Source organism: Cyclopterus lumpus, chromosome 2 (assembly GCF_009769545.1).
Source record: "Cyclopterus lumpus isolate fCycLum1 chromosome 2, fCycLum1.pri, whole genome shotgun sequence".
Lineage (NCBI taxonomy): Eukaryota > Metazoa > Chordata > Actinopteri > Perciformes > Cyclopteridae > Cyclopterus > Cyclopterus lumpus.
The window spans coordinates 10928457-10956152 of NC_046967.1; the positions used below are offsets into that span (position 1 = coordinate 10928457).

At 44.9% G+C, this 27696-nt stretch overlaps 1 protein-coding gene across 1 annotated transcript; it reads right to left on the bottom strand.

Annotated features, from left to right (window-relative positions):
- Nucleotides 1-312: 312 nt before the first annotated feature.
- Nucleotides 313-26390, bottom strand: LOC117740454 (protein FAM184A-like). Its single transcript, XM_034546880.1, has 24 exons — nt 26220-26390; nt 20958-21035; nt 19516-19650; nt 19181-19279; nt 18711-18917; nt 18273-18446; nt 18014-18175; nt 17486-17621; nt 16977-17158; nt 16706-16891; nt 12631-12753; nt 12040-12201; nt 10364-10485; nt 9984-10134; nt 5722-5836; nt 5475-5572; nt 4230-4383; nt 3718-3845; nt 3432-3616; nt 3160-3306; nt 2944-3061; nt 2758-2862; nt 1481-1578; nt 313-427 (listed from the first exon to the last, which is right to left on the bottom strand). Exons 1-24 carry the CDS (start codon nt 26388-26390, stop codon nt 313-315), a joined length of 3351 nt encoding a protein of 1116 aa, XP_034402771.1.
- Nucleotides 26391-27696: the final 1306 nt, after the last annotated feature.

A 27696-nucleotide genomic window follows, 5' to 3' on the forward strand; every position in this document is an offset into this window, starting at 1 on the left:
TTTTTTTTTTGCACAAAAGCATGTGGTATAAAAAGCGTTTTTATATATATATATATATATATATATATATGTATCCCGCTACCATGCACACTTAGGTGATGACGCAGCGCCGTGCTCGCCCGCGTATGGAAGCCCCGTGGTTGCAAATCACACTGGAATCTCAGGGCTGCACATGATTGATGGGAGCGCGCTGTGATATCAATGTCGCCCCGAAATTACTTTCAAAACCGACAGTGTGATTTCTGTCCAGCTTTAGCTATCTGTCCCATTACCTCATTCATTTTTTTTTTGGACAGATTGTTGTTGTTGTTGTTAGAAAGTGAAGTACTGGGCGTACAGCTCTTCTTCTTTCACGACGTGCTCTTTGCTTTTTCCGGCCTCCACGACTCTCGGGTGTGACGGCGTCGTGGCGTCGGCCTCAGGAAGGCTGAGGGAGGGGAGGAGAAACGGGGCGTGTTGACACGAGGTACACAAACGTTTTGTTTTGTTGGTGTTCAGAGTGAGAACAACCTGTGTGGAGGATCGTGGGCAGAACCAGCGCATAACAGATCCTGTGAGTGCTTGTAATAAATAAGACCACAAAACAAGGGGAGGCTGGTGTGATGTCCACAACACGTCGATGGGTCTTCCTCCACATGCGAGGACACTTTGACGCTTTCATCCATCCGGTTTCTAAACCTCTAAACCTCCTCCTCTCAATTAAAAATAACACTATTGCTGCATTGTTGTATTTCGCCCATTTTTTTTAATGCTTTATATTCAGTGCTTGCAGCAAACAAGCCTCCTTCATCTCCTCTCATACCGTGTGTCCTCTGCCTTTCTGTTGGGCCAACCGAAGCGTTATCTTAAATGGGTTTCACATTTGCAGCCGCAGTGCTTTAAAATCCCTTTTAAAATGATGGAAGTCCCATTGAGACTGATTTGTATGTACAAAGCTTCAGAGTTGGCTCCTTTTTGCATGCGAGTATATATTTCAAAGAAGATACAAAAGGGGGATAATGTGATGATACGGCATAATGGATCAAAAAGAGATTATATCTTTATTATATGCCTCTGTTGACCCTGAGCTGATGGAAGACTGCAGCGTTCTGTGAAATAATGAGATTCCCATGAAACCCGTTGCACATGTTGGTAACATACAGTATGCACGTGAAGAAGGTCTCTTCTTCACGTGGTAGCATGATGTGTCGAACTTAAACCGTTAAAGCTATGCATCTTCTAACGTCTGCAGCTAGTTTCAATGCAGGTTTGTATATATTTTCTTTATTAAAGAGCAGAAAAATAGCAAAATATATCAAATTATAGTAATAAACATCTGTTTTTGGCCCTCCTTCAGGTTTGGGTTAAAGGGGTGAGGATATAAGGGAGGGTAACTAAGGAGTGAGGGGAGATATACAGACAGTGGGGGCAGCAAACAGCTGGTACCCTCACTCCGGGTGAACGGAGGGCAGCAGTGGCAGCAAGACAGATCAGTTCTCACCTCCTAAAGCTTTGTAGGCCCTGATGCTGCACCAGGGCTTCCTGAGGATGAGGAGCATGAGGAAGAGCAAGGCTTGGCATGGGATGATGTGGAGGATGAGGAGAAGAAGGAGGAGGAGGATGCTGAGGAGAAAGAGGAAGAGGGCTGAACAGCTGAAGGGCTTTCCCGAGCCTGGGGAGGGACCTTTGGAGGCGGGGGGGGGGGGGGGGGGAGTCCTTCATGACTCATGGTGGGGGGCGGTGACCAATCAGACAGCTGACTGGCTAGTTAGCTGTGATCTGATTGGCTCAACTTGCTTTCAAACCACAGAGAGGCGGGGTTTGGGGTAGGTGATGCAAATGTGATCCAATGAAGAGCAGGAGAGGAGTCGCTGACCAGCATCCAGGGGCGGCTTCCACACCTTGACCTTTAACCCCACATAGTTAGCTAACGACATGTTCCTTGGCCTTGAAGTGAGCTTGTTAGCTGGACATGCTAACGACTGTAGCTTAGATGCAGATTCATCCGTTTTTTTACACTTTTGGAAAGGCAAAAAAAGAAGAGAAAAACCACCATCCAAAGCATCGCGGTCCCGACAGCCGCGTGCACACAAAGCTGGACACTCCTGACCTCTAACCTACTTATAGTAACAATCGCTGCAGTGGAGTTGCACAGCGCGATGAAACACACAATTTTTTAAAGTCAGGACATTTTCTAATCCCGCACGTGGGAGGTGCGCGTTACCTAATAGGAACAAACCCGCAGAGAGCGCCAACAGCATGAGGAGGAGGAAAAGGAAAGAAGGAGAGGACTGATGTTGTTATGAGGCTGAAGTCAAGCATCCTTGTTTCTGAATGACAAACATCTGGTCTTTTAAGACGAACTGTGTGGAACGGGGTGGTTTTATGCTCTGGGGACTCGTAGCGCTCAACAAAATAGGATACATTGAAGGTAAGAATAATATATAATGAAAGAAACACCGAATAAATTCAAGCACAAGGATGCTCTCTTCTCACAGTGTTTGCTGCGGATCAATTTCAATACGAGGCAGTCGAAAGTACAACGTAGATAAATGATCATGACAGCGAGACCTTTATTACCTTGAACGATGATCAATAATGTTATTTGGCAACCGCGTACAGACGGTGGATAACTGCCAAACCTTTGTGGCTCCTTAAGGTCGTGTGTGGATTAACTTTTCTTTTTTTAAATTGATGTCATATTGTGATTGATTAAGTTTGCGATCTGAAAGATCTCCCAAAGCGTTCCCGAAGCATCGAGAACACGCCCTCGCTCACCTTGATGAGCGGGTTGATCACACCGACGTTGGCGCTGGAATTGAAGACCTTGTTGAACCCCGTCTCTCTGTTCACCAACTCCAGCTGGTAGAACTTCTTGTCGTCCTGCGGAAAAAGACGACATTTTAAAAAGTCCACCGAGGAAGAGCCGATGGAGAAGGAGTTTTAAGCCCAGGTGCCACTCACCACCAGCTTCTTCACCAGACCTTCTCTTTCGGTGACCATCTCTCTGAGCTCTGCGATGACGTGCAGGTCTTCTGGTCGGCTTTCTCTGTTTCTGAGCTTCTCCTCCGTCCCCTGCAGCCTGACGTGACGTAGAAAAGCGGGTAGACGACGTCAGCGCGGAGGAGAAAGCGAAGCCGAGACACAGCAGACACACACACACACACACACACGACTTACAGTATTTGTAGCGCAGTGATCTTGTCTCTGAGGACCTCCTGGGCCTTGTTGAAGTCCGCCAGCAGGATTTGCGTTTCTCTGTGGTGGACCATATTCATCTCGCCCAGATCCCTCTCGTGTCTCTTTGAAAGGTCTTGCTCGTGGGCCCTACAGCAGAGAGCTCATGAATAAACCCAAGTCAGGAAAACGCAAGTCTTGTACAGATAAAACAAAATGGTATCCATGGCTACCGAGGAAGGAAGTAATCAACACGCCGTCCTGCTGCTGTGTACCTTATCTGATGGTTAGCTTCACTACGAACACGCAGCACCTCTTTGCCCTTTATCTCCAGCTCCCTGGTCAGAGTGTCGATGGTCTCGTTCAGCGAGTGGATCTCGTGGTCCAGATCGGTGATGCGGTTGCTACGGGAACACAGCTCTGCTTGCAGCTCCGAGATTCGAACAAGGAGCTCCTGCTCCTGGAAGAAGAACACAAAGTGCAGCGAGTCAGAAGGCGTTAACCAGCTCACCGTGCAGGAGAAAACAAAAACAACAACAAAGAAGAAAACAAGACAGTTGCCTGCTGGTGGCTTTGCTCCATCGCGTTCTCTAGCTCTCGTTTGACGGAGGTGTTGTCCTTATGGTGGAACTGCTTCAGGTGCTCGATGGAGGCGGCGTGGAGGTGGTTCAGTTCTGCACGAAGAGATGCTGCCGGACAGAGAGGAGAAACATCAGGCAACATCTCAGCATCATGGGAGGAAACGGGGAGATCACTGGGAGAAGAATGACGATAAAAACTTAAACTTCCAATTAATTTTGAGGGATTTGATCTCAAATCGTCTTAATATCAAAAGCAATTATTTTCTATTGCATCCTGTCTCTTTTATGCAAAACAATGTTGAATCCCATTATGGTTTCCCAAATGAGCCTTTTCCAAACAGAGGTTTGTATCAGGTCTTTGTTCAAGGCTGGTTGTGTCTCCTTCCAGTCATCAACGCAGCAGGTACAGACATAATCACCGCAGGTAGAAACATCGTCGCATCTTCGTTTTAAACCACAGCGATTACGTTCACGCGTGTAATCATTTATTACCCAGCTTGGCTTTCCCCTCGTCCTCCAGCTCGAATCGCAGCGTCTGCAGCTCCTGGTCCGACTGCTGTCTCAGGATGTCGAAGGTCCTCCTGTGGGCCTCCTTCAGAGCGTGGACCTCCTCCCTCTGCTCCTGCTTCAGGCGCTCCTCCAGAGCCTGGCGGAGGGCAGGAAGGCATCGAGATCAAGAAGTACATTTGTAATTATAGTATTTGAGGAGGAATTAAACCGAGAAGAAAAAACAATGAGCAAAGAATTAATACTGTAGCTGTGTGTCCCAATTATGCATGAATTCTCAGTAATTCAATGAATAAATTACAATTAATTACAGTCAAAACAGTCAGTATTCAGACTTCAGGAATCATTACAACAAATAGGACTCTACAGGAGAATGGCCATAACTTATGTAAAATACATGCAAAACTAATTATAGACGCTGAACCCAGGAAGCATCCTTAATGTGCCATATACACACAGTGGTGTCGAGGACCTCCAGTTTCAGATTTCAAAAAATTAAACAAGCGTATTTTCTTCCAGAAAAGCATTCGTAATTATTTTTATTCTGGATCAACAAAGAAATATATATTTAAAAAAAAGCTGCCTTGTTTAGTTTAGCGGTCATGAAATCACAATGCACCCATTTTGTGATCCATGACATCGTTAACGTTAAACCGTAGTGGACCCGTCACCTCGGTGCTATAATCATTTTGTTCAATGAGGCAGGAAGAAAAAATCAAATCAAACCTGCAGTGTAATTATATCTGCGCCTCAACCATAAAGTCAACAATAAGCTCATTTTCAATGTCATTGCACAAGGAAATGGGGGATATTAAAACAGATGAAGCTAATGGATAAAAGAATAATTTCATTAAAACTAATGATATTAGAAAAACCCTCTACTTATTCTGTTTAGTCTATTTGTGTCGGTAGGTGTGCAGAATATACATAAAGAAATAATTAGTGCTGAATTGGAAAAAAAGAAGTTCGGTAACACTTTATAACACGCATTAGTTAAGTGTGAGTAAACACTTAAATCATCATTTATAAAGCATTGTTCCACACTTTATAAAGGATGGATTCACCATTTGTAAATGAAGTATTGTATAATGCTTCACAGCGTGCAGTTATTACAGAGACGCTTTATGAATGATGAATTAAGTGCGTACTCATACGTAACTAATGCAAGTTATAACAGGTGCATTCATATATCAGTGCGTTTTGGACTAACACACACACACACACACACACCCTTATCTGGTGCTGCCTGGCCTCCTCCATGGTGCTCAGGGCACAGCAGTGAGCCTCCTGCAGGCGGTGCTCTCGCCTCTGATGTTCCCTCTGCAGCTCTGCGAACACGCACACACACACACACACACGCACAAACACGCACTGTTCAACGAGACGGGTGACAGGAGGAGACGCGTGTTTTAATGAAAACACAGAGAAATGCAACGCGGTGGTCAGATCGCATGTTGCAGCCCAGCTCCCCGCTCACCTTTCAGCTGTTGGCTCAGCAGCTCCCTCTCCTGGTTGAACTGAGACTGCAGCTGCTGGAGGGCTGACTGGGACTGGGACAACTGCAGCTCCAGGGACTGTTTCAATAGAGAGATCTGGACAGAGAAAAGAAGCAAAAATAGATAATATATGCAAATATGGACAATGTGCTCGCACTCTAAACAGCAAAATGCACATTCAATTGCTTCTTTAGAGCAAATAAGCACCACTTGGATATGAGCCAAACGATTGAGAGCTGCAGCTGGAGTCAACGACGAGCGTGAGGCCCCATCACGTCACACAAAAACAGTTTCTGTTTTGGGGGGGCTGTTGAGACTATTAGGGCCCGGACTGACGGCTCGGGTCCCTCCACACTCCCCCTCAAGCTGCCGCGGCGGCTAAATCCCCGGCGGGGTTTAGTGCTGTAGGAGGACTACATTCGGGACTGCGAGGTAAGATGGATTTAAAAAAGGAGAGGATGAGGAGCGGCGCTGAGATGAAGCTGGGGTTCAACACCGGATATGGATTTAAAAAGACGGACAGATGACCTCCATTCCTGTGTCCCATGTGAGTCCGAGAGAATGGATTATTTGTACATTTAGAGACAAAAAACCTGCAGATTTCATTAAACACACACACACTGCAGCCGGGGGCTCGAACCTTTTAATGAAAACATCAAAATGAAAAAGAAGTCATTATAGATAAGGGTGGCATGTCCACCCACCCACACACACACACACACAACACTTTACTCCCTTAATATGTCCAGTAAATATATGTTTGACGAGGTCGAGAGTTCTGATCTTCAATGGGCCACGCTTGGCTTATTTATCGAAAAGACTGGATTCGTTTAATTTTAATTAAGACATTGTTAAAAAAATACATTAAAAAGAAATTGCATTTACAAATTATGTTTATACAGTTGAGAACTCATCCATCATACGAGAGGCTAGTAGACACACAGGTAAAACTGGGCTGAGCTCATCTATATGAATATCTACATTGTGTACATAAATACATGCAAGTGGTACAAAGTGTGTGTATGCATGAGGTGCAGACTTTGAAAAGAGCATTATTATGCACGCTTATTACTTATACACTTACTTAAATAGTGTATTTGCATCACATCCTGTATACAGATGTACCCATTTGAAAGGTTTACTTTAAATATATTTGATTTTTATCAGAAGCACACTCCCTCCTGCGCATTAAATACGATAAAAGCTGCAGGTTGGAGGTGAAGTGAAGCCTCGGCTCCCACAATCGACCCGTTGGAGGGACAATCTGGATCTGAGCCACTGCGTCATAGCGGAGATCTGAATAATAATAATATTATACGCACACACGTTGACCCAGCTGGTGTATTCGTTTCCTTGGAAATGAAGACGACGTGTGTGTTTAAGGATTCTAGCATACACACTCACGTACACGCAACTCATGTACCCAAAAATCTAAAATAAGCACAATTCACCAAAAGCCCTTTGATGAGACAACACACACACACACACACACACACACACACACACACACAATACAGACACACTCAAACACAAAGAGTGCGTAAGCTCCTTATGTATTTGGTCTATGACATTGTTTGATGTTTATTTTCAGATCCTCGTGCATCATCACTTTAAAATGCAGCAAAGTGATTTGCATTGACACAGTTACCGAAGCTGAGAGTCCAGATATCCTCACTGTATTATTATTTTTTTAATATAAAAAGGCCTTCTGCTCCCTGCCCGGTACTTCAAATGTTATTATCAGAGCTGAAATAAGCCTCTGAATTCTCTCTGTTTTACGTGATAAAGAATCTAGGATTTATTTTTTATTTTTAAACGTTTGGCACTGGAGATAATTATTTATATATATATATATAGATATATTTTATGGACTCAATTATTATCATTTAATTAAGAAAAATAATCTGCAATCCAACACGCTGGCGAGATCAAACAGACGTGGGCTTTGCCTCCAAAACCAAGGACGCATCCACATTAAAAATATCTCAGAAATGACACGTTTTAAAATCAGACGGATGAGTCGGAGCGCTCCTTGGACTTCGTGTTCCTTCGGCTTCGTGCTCTTCGGCTTCGTGCTCTTCGGCTTCGTGCTCCTTGACTTCGTGCTCCTTGGACTTCGTGCTCTTCGACTTCGTGCTCCTTCGACTTCGTGCTCCTTGGACTTCGTGCTCTTCGACTTCGTGCTCCTTCGACTTCGTGCTCCTTGGACTTCGTGCTCTTCGACTTCGTGCTCCTTCGACTTCGTGCTCTTCGACTTCGTGCTCCTTGGACTTCGTGCTCTTCGACTTCGTGTTCCTTCGGCTTCGTGCTCTTCGGCTTCGTGCTCTTCGGCTTCGTGCTCCTTGACTTCGTGCTCCTTGGACTTCGTGCTCTTCGACTTCGTGCTCCTTCGACTTCGTGCTCCTTGGACTTCGTGCTCTTCGACTTCGTGCTCCTTGGACTTCGTGTTCCTTCGGCTTCGTGCTCTTCGGCTTCGTGCTCTTCGGCTTCGTGCTCCTTGACTTCGTGCTCCTTGGACTTCGTGCTCTTCGACTTCGTGCTCCTTCGACTTCGTGCTCCTTGGACTTCGTGCTCTTCGACTTCGTGCTCCTTCGACTTCGTGCTCCTTGGACTTCGTGCTCTTCGACTTCGTGCTCCTTCGACTTCGTGATCCTTCGACTTCGTGCTCCTTCGACTTCGTGCTCCTTCGACTTCGTGTTCTATCGACTTCGTGCTTTGACTTCGTGTTCCTTCGACTTCGTGCTCTTCGGCTTCGTGCTCCTTGGACTTCGTGCTCCTTGGACTTCGTGCTCTTCGACTTCGTGCTCTTTCGACTTCGTGCTCTTTCGACTTCGTGTTCATCGACTTCGTGCTCTTCGACTTCGTGCTCTTTCGACTTCGTGCTCCTTCGACTTCGTGTTCTTTCGACTTCGTGCTCCTTCGACTTCGTATTCTTTCGACTTCGTGCACTTCGACTTCGTGCTCTTCGACTTCGTGCTCTTCGACTTCGTGCTCCTTCGACTTCGTGCTCTTTGACTTCGTGCTCCTTCGACTTCGTGCTCCTTCGACTTCGTGCTCCTTCGACTTCGTGCTCTTCGACTTCGTATTCTTTCGACTTCGTGCACTTCGACTTCGTGCTCTTCGACTTCGTGCTCTTCGACTTCGTGCTCCTTCGACTTCGTGCTCTTTGACTTCGTGCTCCTTCGACTTCGTGCTCCTTCGACTTCGTGCTCCTTCGACTTCGTGCTCTTCGACTTCGTGCTCTTTGACTTCGTGCTCCTTAGACTTCGTGCTCTTCGACTTCGTGCTCTTCGACTTCGTGCTCCTTCGACTTCGTGCTCCTTAGACTTCGTGCTCTTTGACTTCGTGCTCCTTCGACTTCGTGCTCCTTCGACTTCGTGCTCTTCGACTTCGTGCTCTTCGACTTCGTGCTCCTTCGACTTCGTGTTCTATCGACTTCGTGCTTTGACTTCGTGCTCCTTCGACTTCGTGCTCTTCGACTTCGTGCTCTTCGACTTCGTGCTCCTTCGTCTGAAGAGTCGCCAAAGCGAGGCTCCTGCTTGTCACAAACTGTTTATATCTGAGGCGTCTTGGCACAAAGAATCCGGAAGAGCCTCTCTCTGGTTTCAGCCGTGACTCAGATGAGCTCTGAATTACCCAGAGGCAGTCTGCTCAGCACGGATGGGTACACGAGGATAAGTAGACAAGCGCCTGAGCTTTAAAACCTCTAATTCTGAAAATGAGCAGCCTCCGCTAATTTCCACTTCCACTCCCATTAGAGAGATTCTCCAGCAACTGTAGCTATGACAACTTGACTTTTGATCTTCTTCTTCTTTTTTTCCCGCGTATGTGTACGCATAAAGAGCCTGATGCATGTGTGTGTGCAGCTTACATACATATATACGTGTATGGGGAGAGATGTGGGCTTTGGGGGAGAAATACTAATTAAAAAAAACAGAGGAGAAGTTAAATCCTCGCGAACCGTAAAGCAGGTGAAGGCGTTTGTTTACAGTCGGAGGAGGCGGAGCCTGTGAGAGTGTGTTCGAGACGGGGCCCTCGAGTGGAGCGGTCCATCAAAGTGATTCCCGAAGCGTGCCGGGGGTTAAAGGTCAGGGTGCCTAGAATAGATGCATATGTTGATTTAAATGGACAGCTCGGTGGCACTAAAACAGCACAAGTCCTGAAGTGAACGCTAAATGAAGACCGCTAGTATCAAAGAGTATCTGCATGCACGTTCCTCATGTATAAGTACGTGTGTTTCTACCTGTTCTAGCAGGTCTTCCACCTTCCTCTGCCAGCCCTCTCTTGCCGCCATCATCTCCAGTTCTTTCTGCTGTGAGGTCTGAGTCAGCGCCGCCTGTTTGTCTGCTTCGTACTCCTCCGTCAGCTCCTCCTTCAGCAGACGCACCTCCTCCCTACAGAGAGGGCGCACTGACATTTATTTTATTCTCGCTCCCCATCGTGTTCCAGCTCCACATCGTGTTCCAGCTCCACATCGTCGACTCGTTGCTCTAATAACAAGCTAATAATAAGTGTGATTGTGGGGCAGAGTGGGCGAGAACAAATGGGACGAGCACAACAGGAGAAAGTGAGACCGACGAGAGAGAGAGTGACACACACAAGTTTTTTTTTTAGTTTTTTTACCGCAGCGCATCTCTCCATTTCTGGTCCAAGTCGTCCGCCATCTTGTCCATCTTCTGTTTCTCTTCTGTTCTGATGGACATCACTCTGGCGTCATGCTGCTGCCTCTGGGTCTCGATCTCCTCCTGCACGCACAAACAGGTGCACACATTTTATTATCATACTTGGGTACTTTTTTTGGGGGGGGGGGGGGCATGCCAGCCTCCCCTGGACAAATGGTATTTTAATATATATTTTAGGCAAGTTTATTAGCTTCTATCTTTTCTTAAGATAATGAATTGTGCAGTTTATTCTTATATTATCTCAAAATATCCCAATTAAGGTCGTTTGTGATCAGGACTTAAATGTGTTATTGTCTCTGGATGAACTTTCGTCATTTATTTTTTCAAATTAAAAGGCTCTACTTAAATAATTACAACCCCCTGGTCCAGTGGAGAGTTTGGGGTGAAAGAGTGCCGAATCGTTATTAACAATAACAATGTGAAGCTTCCTGTTATATCTCTGACCCGACGCGGCGTTTCAACAGCGGAGCATCGGGTGACTCATCGCGCCTCCACGTCTATTTATAAAGGTTCAGTTGGTTCGCAGGCAGGAACCAACTGAACCAGGTCGGCCATTGAAAGACCGAAAAGCTTCCAGGTAAAAATGTTTGGGAACCCAGAAATGATGTTCTGGAAGACGTTGTGGACCTAAATGTGATATCGCTTTATTAAAGATGTTTTTTATTTGCAGTAAATTTCTAAGAAAGACGCCGTATTTCTGAAATAATTTTGCCAGTTTTGACAATTTCGTACGAAGAATTGACAACAACTTTTTTTTTTTCTTCTGTCGTTTTATATTTAATAAGCGTCTGGAGGGTTCCGGCTAAACAATAGCCGGTTCTACGTTCACCGTGAAGCTCCAGTATCTCCTGCAATGAGCTCAGCGTGCACACCAGATACAACCCTCTCTAATTATCACTCCTCCTTCAGTGCCTCCGTCTCTTTTATTCTTTTATTACCCCTCTTTCCGTCTCTCATTGGGCATTTTGGATTATGAATTTCCACCAGCTGTGACCTTGCGAAATATTGTGTAATTTTCCCAACAACTGCAAACGTCATCCTTAATTATTAATATTGCTATATAATAATAATAATAATAATGAATAAACATAATCTTCCCGTCTCTCTCGTCTCTCTTTTCAAACACAGCCTCATCATCATTATCTCACAGCTGTCCTTCAGTGCTGCACTTAACGTCTCGGCTGATTCCCATTTCCTGCATTCAAAACGTTCTTCCTCTCTCCATCCGTCCTTTTTCTTCCTTTCTTTCTTTCTCTCTCTCTATTTTTGTTTCATTCAAACTTTCGGAGCATCTAGTTTGACTACTTTGATTGCATGCAAAACCGCCAGCAAACGCCATGAAACGCTCAGAGCTCGATTGTTACGCTTCCAATTAATATTAACTTTAGTAGCCTTTCAGCTGAACATGCAAAAATGGGAAATTTGTCGACAAGCAATCTTAACTTAAAGGAGAATAGAGTTTCCAATAATGCATAAATAATGGATGAATCTTTCCTTGGGGTTAAAAGTACATATTCCCCGTTATAATTAATGACAAATGACGTCGTTATTTCCAGAAAGCGTAGCAGCAGTGCATGGAGCTGTACTCCAGGTGTTCCCTCTGTATTTCCCCCTCACCTGTAGGTCAGTCAGCAGGTTGCTGGTCTCTCGGACGCGCGCTCGAGTGGCGTCGAGTTCGATCTTGAGTTTTTCCTGCGTTTCCCTCAGGCAGCTGATCTGCGTCTGAGCTGAGCCCTTGTTCTGCTCGCCCTCCCTCACCAGCTCCTGCAGGTGGGACACCTGAAGAGACCGACAGAGAGGTTTAGGATGGTTAGGTTACGTTTTAGGACTCAAAGTATTTAGAATATTTTCCCAGTTTCACTTTAACGTCGTAGAGCTCTTTCCGAGAGATTTGAACCTGCAGAAAAGGGGGTTTGCTGGCCTACTGCTGCCTCCATTGGCCCATTAGTTTGTGTGACTTAGATGATTCAAACTAACAATATGTTTCTCAACTTCAGAGGTTGTCGTATGTGGACATTTGTGTAACTGGATGCAAAATAAAGCAATGGGAATATTCAAAATATAGCAACTTGAACTGATATTGATTCTCGTAGGCACATTGATTTGCTCCCGTGTCTCTTTCTCTACTGGAGTAAAACTACGGAGAAGAACCTCCTACTACCCCCACTTTCTAAACATCCCAAAATATTCCTCCACTGTTCCCCGCACCTCCTGATTGGCCATGTTGAGCTTGGCCGAGAGCTCCTCTTTCAAGTTGTCGAGCTGCTGCTGGAGGCGATCCCGCTGCTCCTCCAACGACAGGCGCTTGATCTCGAACTCCTGACTCATTTTCTGGAGAGAAGAAAGGAAGAAGAAAGGAGGGGAAGAAGAGGAAACTACATCTTCAAATCTCACTGACAAAAAAAACAAAACAACCCCATTAAAAGTACTTCCTTTTCATTCCTGCAGTATTCCCTCTCAGAGTATAATCTCTAAAAGAGGACGGGAGTGAAGGAACTTAAGAAAGGCCATCTCATCCCATCAACCAACCAAACGGCTTCTATAATCCTTCAAACCACAGCACCAAATCCTCTCTGGGCCTCCTATGACTTCTTGGTTCCCTATTAATTCATCCGCTGAGTGGTTTTATTTTAGGTGTAGCAGTCCTTTGGAAATGTTACTGCGTTGACTGGATGAACAAGCATCACAATATCCTCAAAAAACAGATCGCTGGTGAAATTGAATTCAAGAATTTCAAACGTTTCCCTTTTTTTTTTTTAAATATATACGGCAAACATAGTGAAGCTAATTCAGTGAAACGCACAACTAATGTAAACTTTGGTTATCATGCAACCGTAGATCAACGCCATAGAAGATGGGCTACATATTGACAGGTAGTCTGCAATCACACATATATATATATATGTTTAATTCATATCGACAGCTCCTGCTATATAAGCATCGCTTCACTGTGTGAAACAAGTCGTAACCATGGTAATCTACCGAAGCTTCCCATCCGACGTGATGGAACTATAAAGCACCCGGCCGTCTTATCTCATCCACACGGGAGCCGGACGGTTAATCCACATCCACGGGATTTTTTAAAATTATATTAAAAAAGGGCCGTCGTGTTCCTTGTGGAGCGATAGAGAGAATGTTGTTTTGTGGTTTTTTAACTAAATTATTAACTATTTTGATGATGAATTAATTGTTTTAAGAGCAAACATTTGGTTTGTTTACTTTTTCCACATTTTAGTAAATTGAATATCTTTGGGTTTTTAGACGGTCAAAAGAAATAAAAGACATGTGATCCATCAGATGATGTAATGAATGCATTAAAGTCCGCAGAAGAACGATTTGGGAGATTAGAGATACGACTGCACCAGCCTCCATTCTGCCGTCGTCTCAAAAATCGCTTTTAAGTAGATTGCGGTGAATTATTAATTAATACAGAACAAGCAATTTGTCGAATTTGTCATTTTATTGCCTCGATTCTGGAAAACTCGTTAATATCTTGCTGACAGACATAAAAGTTTTTTTTTTTTAAAAAGATGAAGATAAAAATCCGTTGTTGAAAAAATGGACGTTTTTGTCTTCCGTCTCCGTCTTCCTCTCTAATTTTTTCTTAGACATTAATCTAAAGATTTCCTGTTTTCGTCATCGCCCCCTCTCTCCATCCGTTCTCTCCATCATCGCCCCTTCATTTCAGGGAATCTCTAAACACACACACCACTCTCGCTGGGCTCGGAGGCTGGATTTAATGTCAATGAAGATCAACCAATTAGCAGTCGGCTTCAAACGACATTGGAAGTACGAGCTCAAGAAAAGAAAAAAAGAGAAAGAAATGTTATGAAAGAGGAGAGATATCGGAAGAGACAGGGGCGAGAACATTGAGCTAAAAATTATTTTAAACTGCGTAATCACATCGGAGGCGGAAAATAAGCTGCAATGTTGAAGGAATAGTCTTTTTTTTTTTGGAGACACAATGCTGGGAGTTACTCTGTGGTCGTGGTGGATCATGCTGCCTTCGTGCCTCTGAGCCAATTCACTTCCACTGGACGTCAACACGCTGCGGTATGAATGGGATTCTTAATGGTCGCTGAATGCAGGTGGAGCCATGCGAGCGTGAACGCATCGGGTGTAATGTGCTGTAAGGGCTGCAAGCGGGATGGAATAAAAACGAGCGCTCCTCTTCTACCATTCCAGGGGAGAGTAAAAACTCTGCTGACCAATCAGAAGACGACAACTAACCTCCCATCACCGTGTGACCGGACGACTCAGCCCGACCCCTCGGACCCTCGTGGGACTGACGGCAGAACTCAACGGCTCCTTATGAGTTTATTTATGTATTCATGGGAGATAAATGATTATTAGTCCAGAATGCAACTGGGCCTGGCATGTTCATAAAGAAGTGCGTAAAGAAGTGCGTAAAGAAGTGCGTAAAGAAGTGCGTAAAGAAGTGCGTAAAGAAGTGCGTAACGAAGTGCGTAAAGAAGTGCGTAAAGAAGTGCGTAAAGAAGTGCGTAAAGAAGTGCGTAAAGAAATGCGTAAAGAAGTGCATAAAGTGCGTAAAGAAGTGCATAAAGAAATGCGTAAAGAAGTGCGTAAAGAAGTGCATAAAGAAGTACATAAAGAAGTGCGTAAAGAAGTGCGTAAAGAAGTGCGTAAAGAAGTGCGTAAAGAAGTGCGTAAAGAAGTGCGAAGTGCATAAAGAAGTGCGTAAAGAAGTGCGTAAAGAAGTGCATAAAGAAGTGCATAAAGAAATGCGTAAAGAAGTGCGTAAAGAAGTGCATAAAGAAGTGCGTAAAGAAGTGCGTAAAGAAGTGCATAAAGAAGTGCGTAAAGAAGTGCGTAAAGAAGTGCGTAAAGAAGTGCATAAAGAAGTGCGTAAAGAAGTGCGTAAAGAAGTGCGTAAAGAAGTGAGTAAAGAAGTGCGTAAAGAAGTGCGTAAAGAAATGCGTAAAGAAGTGCATAAAGAAATGCGTAAAGAAGTGCATAAAGAAATGCGTAAAGAAGTGCGTAAAGAAGTGCATAAAGAAGTGCATAAAGAAGTGCGTAAAGAAGTGCGTAAAGAAGTGCGTAAAGAAGTGCGTAAAGAAGTGCATAAAGAAGTGCGTAAAGAAGTGCGTAAAGAAGTGCGTAAAGAAGTGCGTAAAGAAGTGCATAAAGAAGTGCGTAAAGAAGTGCGTAAAGAAGTGCGTAAAGAAGTGCGTAAAGAAGTGCGTAAAGAAGTGCATAAAGAAGTGCATAAAGAAGTGCGTAAAGAAGTGCGTAAAGAAATTGGGGCCGTTATTGAGGCTCGTTTGGCTTTTCAAAAATCTCATTTGTCTCAATTCTCTCTGAACAATCGGTGGCCTGTCGTGTTTTGACTCCACCTTCTATCATCGACTCAGCTCACTTGGAATCTCCGTTAATTAATTAATTCAAACAGTGTAATTTGTTCTGTGTTTGTGAGCAAGGAGGTCATTTGTATGGAGAGGGAATGAGGAGTGAAAAAGACACGGAGCAGCAGAGGGAAACAAAGGGGAGAGAGTGATGTTGTTTTCACGTCTCCGTCTTAATGTTAACCTAATTAAATGTGTGCAGTCAGTTGAGCGAGCTGCTTGTTTCTCTGCGATACATATTTCTTAATAGACTGAGGCCAATTGCACTGAGGAGGAAATGCAATTGCTTATGGTGCCGCACTGAGGAGAGAAATGCAAAACTCTGAGAGCAACACACAAGAGTTGGATGTAATTACTGTTTTCATATAAAAACTGTGGCTTTTTCAGTGTTTTTCCACCATATACTGTATATATATAAGCTTAACCAAGACGTCTGCTTTCATAAAAATATAAAGAAATATAAATATTCAAGACAAACAAGCTCTGAAACTGTTTTCCTTGGTCTGTGTTTCCACATATCTCAAAAGATGTCAAAGCTGACAGCAGTTGTGACAGCAGTGTGTAAATATCCGCCGTGTGGTCACAAAGACTAAACGCAGCCGTCACCGCCGCGTTTCGTTCTTTATGAATAAATAACTTTGTCACGTCTGCAGTATTTCTATTCAAACCGATCTTGTAGAATCAAACTGCTGGAAAAAAAGCAATTCACCATTGTTGTCGACGTGTTTTTCTTTTTTTTTAGACTCAAAAGCGGTGATGAAAACAAAGTTTAACATCTTTAGATGGAGATTACGGGTATCTAGATACTGGTATATGAGTGTGTTTGAAATCTAATTATGGTGTGCAGTAACGAACCCGAAGCTCATACGCCGCGTGTAAAGAATAAGGGTTTCCTAAAGTGTTCGTAACAGTGGACTAACCGCCATGAGGAGTCTCTTCTCGTCCTCTTTCTCCTGCTGCGCCTCCTCCCTCATGGACTGGTGATTCTCTTCCAACTCCTCCAGCGCTCTGACCTGCGCCTCCTTGAAGCGGTGCATCTCCTCCTCGTAGTGTGCTCTCAGCCTGCAGAGCTCCTTCTCGTAACCCTGGTGCTCCTCGCGCAGAGACTGAGGAGGAAAAACCCGTTTAAAGTGATTAAAGACGTGATTTCCGCCCCAGACTGGACTGGGATCAAGGAAAGGATCACAGCACCTGTTCTAGTTTCAGCACTTGCTGTTTGTGCTGTTCGTTAGAGGCCTGGCTCTGGTTGAGAAGAGCCTCCCTCTCCTCCTCCAGCCGGCTGAGCTTGTCCTTCAGCCGGATCTGCTCCTGGTCCAGGTTCCTGATGCTCGCGTCATGGGACATCTGGGTGGCCTGCAAGGAGCCAATCTGACCTGGGAACAGTCACGTCAAAGTGTGTCAAAGGAGGCAATCGGAACCGCGTCTAAACATTTACGGCAATTCATCGTTTAGTTCCAAAGAGTTCCTCGACACCGCTAATTTGCGTTTAGCCACAACTGGAGCTTCTCTGTGCCCTTTAACTTAACTTGAAAACATGAACTTCTCCACAGAGATCTAAATAGAAAAGACAACCGCACGCTTGAATAAACAAAGCAGGAGAGTCAGAAGACAATTGACCTGGAAGTGGATCTTCTGAGCAGGAACCTAACATATCTGTAAAGTATCCGTGCACGCTGTAAACCTTAAGAGGAACCTCTTACTGGCTTTATGGAGGATTTCAGTAGCCTGCTGTTGAACCCGTTCCCTGCTGCCGTCGAGCTCGTACTCGGTGTCCTTCAGCTGCATCACCCAGATCTCTCCGTCCTGGATGGCCTCTTCCAGCTGCTTGTGCAGGTTCTGCAGCGCCGCACACGTAAAGAAAAAGAAACACGCAGATGTTCCCACACGGCAATCCAACATTGAAGAGTTTGTAACCCGCTCGTATTATCTCCCCCCGCCGCAGCCTACATGAAGCTTCCCCGGCTATTCAGATTTGCCTGCAGCGCCATCAGCGCGCAGCACATTAGATTTCGCTGCACGCGGAGATTCTTGAAAACCGTCTTCGCCCCGGAGGCTTTCACTTTGCTTTGTTTTCATGCCACAGTTTTCATCCAATTTAGCCCACTTCCCAACCCAGTATTTTGTAGGAATACTGTAAATACAAGAAGTTTGTATGAGCAGCAAACGTCGGAGGAACAATCCAGTGAGTGCATCAACACACACACACACACACACACACACACACACACCTTGATGGTTCCCTCTGCGTTGGCCAGCGACGTCTGCAGTCTGTTGGTCTTGTCTCGGTTCTCTCTGGCCTCCTCGTGCGCTTTCTGGAGCTCACTCCTCAGCTTGGACAGCGAGCGCTGCAGCGCCGCCTCCTGAGCCTGGAACTCCTTACGAAGCTCAACCTTCACACGGAGGAGCAGAGAATGGACATCGTTTAGATGTTCCCCCTCAGGAGCTAAACAGAGCTTCGGGGAGAGAAATGACTTGTGGAGACGATACCTCGGTCCTCTTCCAGGCCAGCAGGTTCTCCGTGGTGAGCTGGTGTGTTCTCCTCATGGCCTCCAGCTCCCTCTCGTAGTACTCTTGAGCCTTGCCCAGCTTGGCCTCGTACTCCTCCACCAGGCGGACCTTATCCTTCGTTATCTCCTCCACCCTCTCCATCAATGCCTCCACCTACACGGAGAGACGGGGATTGTGACTTGATCTTTTAACCTGTTGTATTGGATATTTAACAAGTGGATGACCCGTGGCCAGATTATAACCACATCAGGTTTATATTATATTCATGAACCAACTGCACCAACAAAACAACCCTATTTTTTATTTATTTTTAAAGCCAAAAACACTTAATAAACCTCCAAAAACCACATCAAGTGACTCTCCAGTAAAGAGAACGTGCTTCCATCTATCTCCCTTCCTCTCTCACTCTTAGCCCACCTCTTGTCTATGGAGCTCGGCCAGTTTCTCCTGGTCTTCGGTGGAGGTGGCGCTCTGGTTCTGCTGGTTGTTGAGGAGTTCCTCCACCTCCTGGCGGTAGGTGGACCTCAGCTCCTCCAGCGCTCGCCGTTTATCCGCCTCAAACTGGGCCTGAGTCTGGCTGAACGCCCGCAGCTTCTCCTCAAAATCACGACGCATCTCCTCCACCTATTGAAAACCACGAAACATACGGGACTGATATATATTTACATCTTTTATCACATTCTACGTGGTTTTATATAATTCCTGCTGAATGCTCATTGGATATATTGTACATCTAAAAGATGCTGATGCTCAACGGAGGAGATGGGATCTTGCAAATTCAACGTCACTGCTCATCTGCGTTCAGAGGACGCTGACGTCTTTTAACAGGGTGTGTGTGTGTGTGTGTGTGTGTGTGTGTGTGTGTGTGTGTGTGTGTAAAGCCTCACCTCTCTGCTCATGGAAACCACTCTCTGTGTGTGCTGGGCCTCGGTGCAGAGCTGCGAATCCTCCATTCTCTGTCTGTACATCTCAAACTCCGCTAAAGCCTGACGGTAAACAAAACAGCCGCGTTACATTACTTGACACGCAACCGGCAGTCCGGCAAGATTTTGGGCTGAAATGCAGATTTAATTTAATTTTTTAAACTGTGGAGGCGACATGACGATGGAGGTAATGACACAGGAAATGAAAATTGTCTGTATAATTTATGCATCTGTGAAAGCTGGACCAACGGAAACAAACTCAACACAACCAAACGTGTTGCCCCGCAGCAGTGAATGACCTGTCTCTTCATGTGTTCGTGGAGTTCGACAGATTCTTCCAGACTGGCCAGCCGCCGCCTCAGGTCGGCCTCGTCCACCATCTTACTCTTGTACTGCATGATCTTGTCTCTGGTTTCGGTCACAATGTGTTGGACCTGAGCAGCAGAGGGAGGGGGAGGGGGGGGGAGGGTACAACAACTTTTAACATCTTGAAAGCTGCAGAAATAATTTAAATACGAGAGTTCAAGAAGTTTGAAATCTTTAAAAAACACACATATAGAAATATCTCGTTCCATTGCACCATGTGGAGGATTTCCAAATCCCACATATAAAAAAATAAATAAATAAAACTAGGAGCACAACAACTGCTGCCTCCAAATGGTGTTCCTGGCAGGGGAGAAAAGACCCACTGTGAAAGCAACACAAATGAAGGTGGTGCTCGAAACCGCTTTCATATTTGGGTTCTAACAAACTCTTCCTGGAGATCGTTTTTTTTTTATCTGCAGCCACTAATTTCGGCGAAACCTGGTCCAGAAAATAAACTTGAGCATTCAATCAAAAATGCAGCAGCTGGTGATAGTTAAAAGAGATTATATTCAAGGTAACAAGCAGCAATATGATGATAATAATCCATCTTTGGTTTGGTAATGTGCACACATTCCTGTGACGAATTAAAAGGAAAAAAGCTAAATGGATGATGCGTCACACATATGTCAGTCACCATATCTCAACCCATCTAAAACACATAAGAAAGACTGTGGAGCAACGTGTAAAACACAAGTGGTCGATGACCTGAAGCTGAAAATGAGCGAAGAACAGGAGAAAAACAAAGAAAAAGGAAGATTTGGATGCAAAAAGGAAAACGCATCTTTCCTTTAAAATCTTTTATTCAACTCGCAATCTATATTGCAGGAATAAGAACATCTTCCTGCAGCCCTCACACACACACACACTAAATGTAGTGTGTTTCCTTTCATTTGGCAGCCATCTGCACGCGCCGCTTCCACGCAGCATCAAAGTGAGTTAATCAGCTGAAAGCGCCGGGCCTTCAAACCTGTAAACCGTTGGAGATAACAGATGCCGGTAGGACATTAATCAAATCTTTACTCCATCTTAATAATAAAAAAAATAAACATATATTCTCATGGCGTGAATAAATAATGTTCCCGTGTGCGACCGTGGAGAAGTCTATGTGGGATTATTGTCTCAAAATATGACGCGAGAGCGCCGTGCACAGTGCAGCGTTGATGTGCTCCCTGCAGACAGCTTAAATATGGTCAGTGTTGACACCCAAATTGCAGTGTGACAGGATCGACTCCTGCTCCTCTCCTCCCACTGCAGCTCACTGCCAGTCACCAAAACACGGCGCATTGGCTCCTCACCTAAATGCATCCAATGAAACGAACGTAAAAACATTTATGTACATATTCTCCATCTCTTATTTTCATTTTCGTGTTCATACCTCGTCCTCGTGGGCTTCTTTCAGAGACTCGATCTCTTCCTCGTGTTCGTCGTTCTTGGTGTTGAGGGCGTAAATCACCTGGAGACGGGAAGGGAATTAGACGTCAGAATGAGGCTGTGATGTAAAGCTCTTGTCAACCGTTTCAATATCAGATCAATGGAGAAAAAAAAAGCTTGGCTCGGCATTCAGAGTGCAACAAAAATCCATACCAATAACATCAGGAAGGGAGAGGAATAGGTTTCGCACAATGACTGAATTGTGTATTTCACAGCGGTTGGCGTAAAAATAAGATGGAGCTCAGATAATCGGTGCAGAGCAGATAAGCGTGCAGATGTTCCCCTCTTCTTTTCATTCCTCAAAATGAACTAGAGCCTCACGTGTCACCAGAAAAGTCCACCGTAGCGCAACGAGCCCATAAGTGAATAACGTCTTGTCAGTCACGCTCGCACTCTCCCCTCCCACCTGATAGATAAGCAGGTAATATATGTGCTGCAGGTAAATGATATGCAGGAGAAGAAGAAGAAAAAAAAGCTTTAACTTCAGCAAATTGAAGCCCCCCTGTGAGCAGCTCCTCTTCGGTCACGGTCAGCAGAATTACAGGCCTGCAGAACGAGAAGCTCCACATTGTGTTCCACTTACAGGAGCAGATGGGAAGTTACCCTGCACCCGTGTCCATTTCCTTAAGGGAGTTTTACATCGTTACCACGTTGTGAAGTGCTTTATAAATACTGGAAAATATCTTTATCCATATTGGGGGGAAAGCATTAAAGTCCACCAGACGGGGTCCAATGCAAAGCCCTTCATAGCCAGGACCCTGCACCACCACCACCACTCCGGGGCCACAGAGACTTATTATTATTATTATTGTTGTTGTTATGATGCAATCAAACGCCTTCCTCCTGTCATTTGAAGACGCGGCGGAGGAATTCAGAGCGAGGTAGATGTTGGCCTCCGTGTTCTCCAGCGTGAGCCTTCTGATTCCCGGTAGTCAGCCGCGGAAACGCTCCCTCAATTATACATGATTATTTTAATGACGCAGCCGTGCCTGCTGCTCTCAGCTCCATCTCCTCTCCCCGTGGCTTTCATCCTTTTATTTCTCCCCCTTTTTGTTCTGTATCTTCCTCCCCCCCTCTCTCTCTCTCTCTCTCTCTCTCTTCCCATCTCCCAGGAATAAGGATACTTCACATTACATATCCGTGTCTGCAGTCGAACACTGATGTTCGCTTCCATAAATAAATGCAATGTTTTGCATCCCAGTGTCTTTAAGAGATTTCTGTCACAAAAAAGAAATTCAGCAAATTAACCAGGGATGGAGAATAAATGTGATTTTTGGAGATGAATCAATATAAACATAATCCTTGGTTGCGGTCCAAGCTATGACGCCTTTAGTGCATTACTGTTGTGTCTCATCTCAGAGACCAAAAGAAGAAGACAGAGGATGAGTAAAAAAAACTCTCTCTTTGTGGGATGTATAAATAGATTATCTGTGCATATGGTTAAGGTTTGGTAGCCCATGCTTGTGTGTGTAACTTTGTCTATATTTCTTTATAGACTTAAGCATTAAAGTATATTAAAGCTGTCAGTTTCCAACATACAGGATAGTTGAACAACCTTCTTGCATGAAACTTGGTAAGCGCGGCCTATAAGACCACATAGGCTAACTGATTGATTATATTGTATATTGCATATATGAACTAGAAAGCCCTCAAGCTCAGCTGAGTCTGCTTTTAATGTCCTGTGGTTCTCCAGAAGCTTATCCACCCTGACAACGATGACAACCTGCAAGAACGTCCTCAAAAACGTACAATGCTGCAGGATTTGTCTTGACACTGAAACTCAAATCTGTAACTTCATGCACATTGTTGTGCACAAACTGCAAAAAATGCTGCATGCTGTGTTTCTTCCACCGGCGCCGGATCGGTTTAAAACAGATTTAATTGAAATCTGTCCACCAGGCAGGTGAGAGCTGACAAGCTGGATAACAGGCATCCAGCCGTCCTTAATGTGGCAGTTCTCATGCTGTACGGCCGCACATCAACGGAAGACTTCCATCAATCAACGGAAGACTTCCATCAATCAAGAGAGCACCTGCGAGAGGAGCAGAGCATGCACATGTCCATCCTCGACATCACAACAATAAAAGAATATGAAGAGCGTGACAGCGATGCAGCTTCTCTCTAACGTTTTTATTTAAACCATTCCAGTGCACTAAAACCTCCCGTTGGGACCTCATTAGAATGTCTCATTAGAGTCAACGCAGCATTGATCAATCAAACTGCACTGTGTCTCTACAGAGGCGGACAAATGACTGGCCAACAGCCGGATTTCATCGAAAAAAAGGCCTTATTGTCAACTGGAGTGACAATCCAGAGTGATGAAGACGTTCCCACTGTTTATTGGACTTCTGAAGAAAGGCCGTTGACGTCTGAAGGAGAACAACTGTTGCTCTGCTCTCATCCTTTTTCATCATATTCAGCAATTAAAGGATTAATGGAAGTCTTGGTGTCAGAGGTGCTGTGGTCTTAACGGGATCCCCAGACGTTTTTGAGCTCTTTAGTCTCCCTGTCTCCCTTCATCAGCTGAAGCGCACGGGCGCATTCACTTTGTCCACCCGGTCGTGGCGTGAAGGCACTTTGCATCCGTTTCCTTCTTTCGCTGTCGTGCTGCTCCGATGATCCAAGGACGCTCGGCGCAGTTGCCCCCCCCCCCCCACCCCCCCCCACCCCCACGAGCATCACCACATCACAACTGTGATATTCACCACGGAGACGGGTACAAAGTCAGACCCGGGGAAGTAAACATCTTCTGATCCAGTTAGCTCTGTAAAAACAGTGTGTGACAACTGGGTCTAGATTCCTCAAAACCTTCTCCCTACCGACCGCTTTGGATCAAATCACCCCCCCCCCCCCCTGTTCTTTATTATGAGCCACGACTGTTATTACATCCGTACTGTAGATGGAAGTGTGCCACGGATCGCGGCCTCCTTGCCGCGTTCACCTGGAACACGTTGGATGACAGGCTTTTGGAGTGCAGCACTTCCTGCAACGTTGATTAAAGCTATTCAAGACTCTTCAAAATGATGTAACGCTATGAAAGACTAAATCCCGGAATGTGTTGTTGACATATTGGCAGCATGCAATCAAAGCCTCAGTCAGAACTGTGACGGCCTGGGTCCTGGACGTGTTCTCCTCATCAGGTTGCTTTGTCGCTCGCAGGCGGGAGAGGAACAAAAGAACCAACAGAAAAATGGGCTTTGAGTTGAATTAATCACCATCACGATGTAAGGCTGCTTCCTTTAAACAGGGAGATGCTCATGTGTTCTCCAACTAGATGTCCTACTTCCCACCTGCTCAAAGCACTGCTGCGTGATGACTATGGGAGGAAACGACGCAGCACCTGCAGCCACACACACACACACACACACACACACTTTATATATATATATATATATATATCGTTAAAGCCACCAGCGACACTGAAAGGGAAGAGAACAAGGATGCAGTTGATGCACAACATGAAACACATCTCCAGTGAGCAGATAGTTCGCCTGCAGACACCCCCCACCAGCACAAAACATGCACAAATCTGCCATAACAAATTCAATTTTTATTTAAAAAAGCAAACACGCGTCTGTAAACAGCTCTTTATTTTCAAACACAGTCTCTCCACCGGGGAATTCTTTCACTTCTCAAGCGGCTGCATCCCATCATACCAACTGCACATTATTTACACAGTAAGTGTAGAAAATATCCAGTTTGCAACTAAATAACAGAGAAGCGCCTCACATGAGAGAAGCCAGAGGGAAACCCATTCATTGATTGATCCGCTGACTGTATTGACGACATCATTGACACAATAGCACCTATATTCTAATCTCATTAAAGGCAATATTACGCAAATTAATGCAGCAGCTTCAGCAGGAAAATAGCCGCTTGCATCCCCCCTGTCTCTGCCTCTGACCATGTTTTCATTGATTGTGATAACTGAAAGTCCCTCAATGAACTGAGCTGCATGATGGAGACAGACGGAGTAGATTCCCAGTCGGTTACTTCATGAGTTTGACTAGTTAGTACGTGTAGTAAAAAGGTCGGGTTGATAGCAGGACCCACACACCCTGGACAGCTTGTCAGGTGTCTCCCCGTCATCCTGGAGTTCACCCGAGCTGCATTTCTTTTGGTTTGAGGAGCAGGAGATCAATGCAAACACAAGAAGGAGCACTGCACCCCAACGCAGAACAGTCCCAGTGCACAATCTGCCGTTTGTGGCACAACCTCTCCACAACACCACGAACCATTTTTAATCAACGGCATGCCTCACAATCCTCCTGGATAGTGCACAATCCATTCGCCCAGAGCTCACCCTACTGTACACCGTGCCTAATCCTGTGCTGTGACCGTATCACCGTGCCTGTTATGTAAAATATTATCTGTCCTCGACTCTCTGCTTTTGTCTCCCCCTGTACAGCACGATCACATAATTTTTATTGACGTTTCATCCACCAAGTCGAAAGCCTATAGATGCTGCAGAGCGGTGTGTGTGCCACCTTAAATCTTACACACACACACACACACACAGCGTCCCGTGTTTCCTATACCCTGGTTTCAGGTGGAGGACAAAGAAGCAGCTCATGCCAAACCTCTGCATCCCTCAAAAGATTGCATAACTTCCCCCGGCCCCTTGAGCAGCGATGGAGGCGTGCACAGGTCAAACCACCGCCGCACAGGCTGCAGTCGGTGTAATAATACTACATGAAACACAGTCTGGTCAGTTGTTGTTGTTGTTGTTGTTGTTTTGCAGGCAGAGTAAAAGCAGAGTACAGAATACTACCATAAGTAACCACAGCAAAACTCTCTCTGTGTGTGCATCGAATTCACTTCCTCTATGCATATTAATAACAACGCCTATGAGCATCCAAAAGCCCAAAACCTTGTATTTAAGGGTGACCTGTGAACCCTGCAGGGATGCAGAGCAGTGCAACATCCTCAAACCTACAAAAACAATTATTATAATAATAATAAACATGAGCGTCACACCCTCCTGAGCTGCACCAAAACTACACGTCAAAAATAATACAACATTTTTTTAAAAAAAGCATAAATTCTTCCTCATCGGCTGTGTTTACAGATGGCATCCCATGCACGAGCCTCCACGGGACTACTACACACTCCATCCGCATCCCGAAGCTGCTCTGCGTGACTCGAGCAGCCCACGAAACCTGCATCGCGCACACACGCACGCGCACGCACACACACCTCCACGCACCTTGGTCAGCTGCGCTATCTTCTTGCTCATCTTCAGGTGCAGGTCTTGGCTGTAATCCAGCGTCAAAGTCCCGTCGTAAAACATGCCGGACGCCGGCGAGGGGGCGACGTTATATTTGGTGCTGCCGCTCGCGCTGGTGTACGGAGGCTGCCAGCCTGCCCCCGTCGCCATTTTTCACGGGGGGGGGGGGGGGGGCAAACGCGACGCTTTGACTTTTTAAAAATAAAAATAAAAAATAAAATGGAGCAGCGGCTGCTACGCGTTAAATCCTCCCGTTGTCGGGGTTGCGGTTCATGTTCAACGACGGAGAGAGAGATGCGGGCACGTCCCGTCCGCGCGCATCCGCAGCGGGAGCGAGCGGTGGGAAGTGATGAGAGAGGCGGAGGCGCGCGCCAGATGTGTGTGCGTGTGTGGTGTGTGCAGCCAATGGCTGGGTCAATTGACTGTAATGCAGCTCCTCCTTCTTCTTCTGTGGTGATGTGTTTTATTGAAGAAGACATAAGGCTGTCAAAAATATGGTCGTTTAATTAAATAGAATTATTCACTACTGGATAGGTTGATTAAAAAAAAAGTTTTAAAAAATTCCAGAATATTCCATCTTTTTTATTATTGTTGAATATTTATTCAATTTGATTGTAATTTTCTTTTTAAATATGCAATAGTCCTGACATGTTTGAATTCAGAGAATACGTTTTATTATTCTTATTCTCATTACTATTAGAAAAGGAAGAAGATAAAGTTTGAACTTGGAAAAAAAAGTTACAATATTTTGTGACTTCAAAAGACAATATGCAAAAAATGAGAGTCATACAAAAAAAATAATAACACTTTACTCTTCATTTAGACTTCATTTAGAGATGCTGAAGCGTTCACTAATCCTGCACTGACATCTGCTGGTGATATGCATGGACTGCACAATATACTAAACATATATATATATATATATATATATATATATATATATATATATATATATATATATATATATATAAATTCCCAGAAAGTATTTACAAATACAGGAACAAGCTTTACAATCTATTTTCTTTTTAAAAATCTATAAACACATTAAATTAATTAACAAATTAATTAAAAGCATTGGTGAATAGCGCGTTAAAATGTACAACTTTTGAGCAGGCATTTGGCTGTAGGTGTCATTGCAAGAGAGCAAACATTTCACAAACCTTCACCAAGACCTATTCAACCATCAATCAATCCAGCCATTAGCCAGGCGTTCCCTTAAATACTTTAAATGTAGCTGCACTTGAGCTTCACGCCCAGTAGATGGCGCTGTCCCCTTACTAATACTGCTCATGGCTTCTATCCAGTGAACAGAACTACCTTAAAACGTTGCAATGTGGTCATGGTTTGAGGAGCTCTCCCTTCCCTAGGCCTTTGCGAGTGTGGATGGCTTAATGTAGCTTAGTTTCATCTGCAGACGGTCCCTCTGGGCTTTTGGGGCTTCCTACACGGAGCCTGC

What these genes read in the sequence shown, in the direction of transcription:
- LOC117740454 (XM_034546880.1), bottom strand. Translation starts at nt 26,390, where the DNA reads ATGGCGACGGGGGCAGGCTGGCAGCCTCCGTACACCAGCGCGAGCGGC. An exon ending in CGAGGGGAAAGCCAAGCTGG is followed by an intron (nt 3,846 to 4,229) that starts GTAATAAATGAT and finishes TCTGTCCGGCAG; the next exon opens with CATCTCTTCGTGCAGAACTG. An exon ending in TGGAGCAAAGCCACCAGCAG is followed by an intron (nt 3,617 to 3,717) that starts GCAACTGTCTTG and finishes TTCTTCTTCCAG; the next exon opens with GAGCAGGAGCTCCTTGTTCG.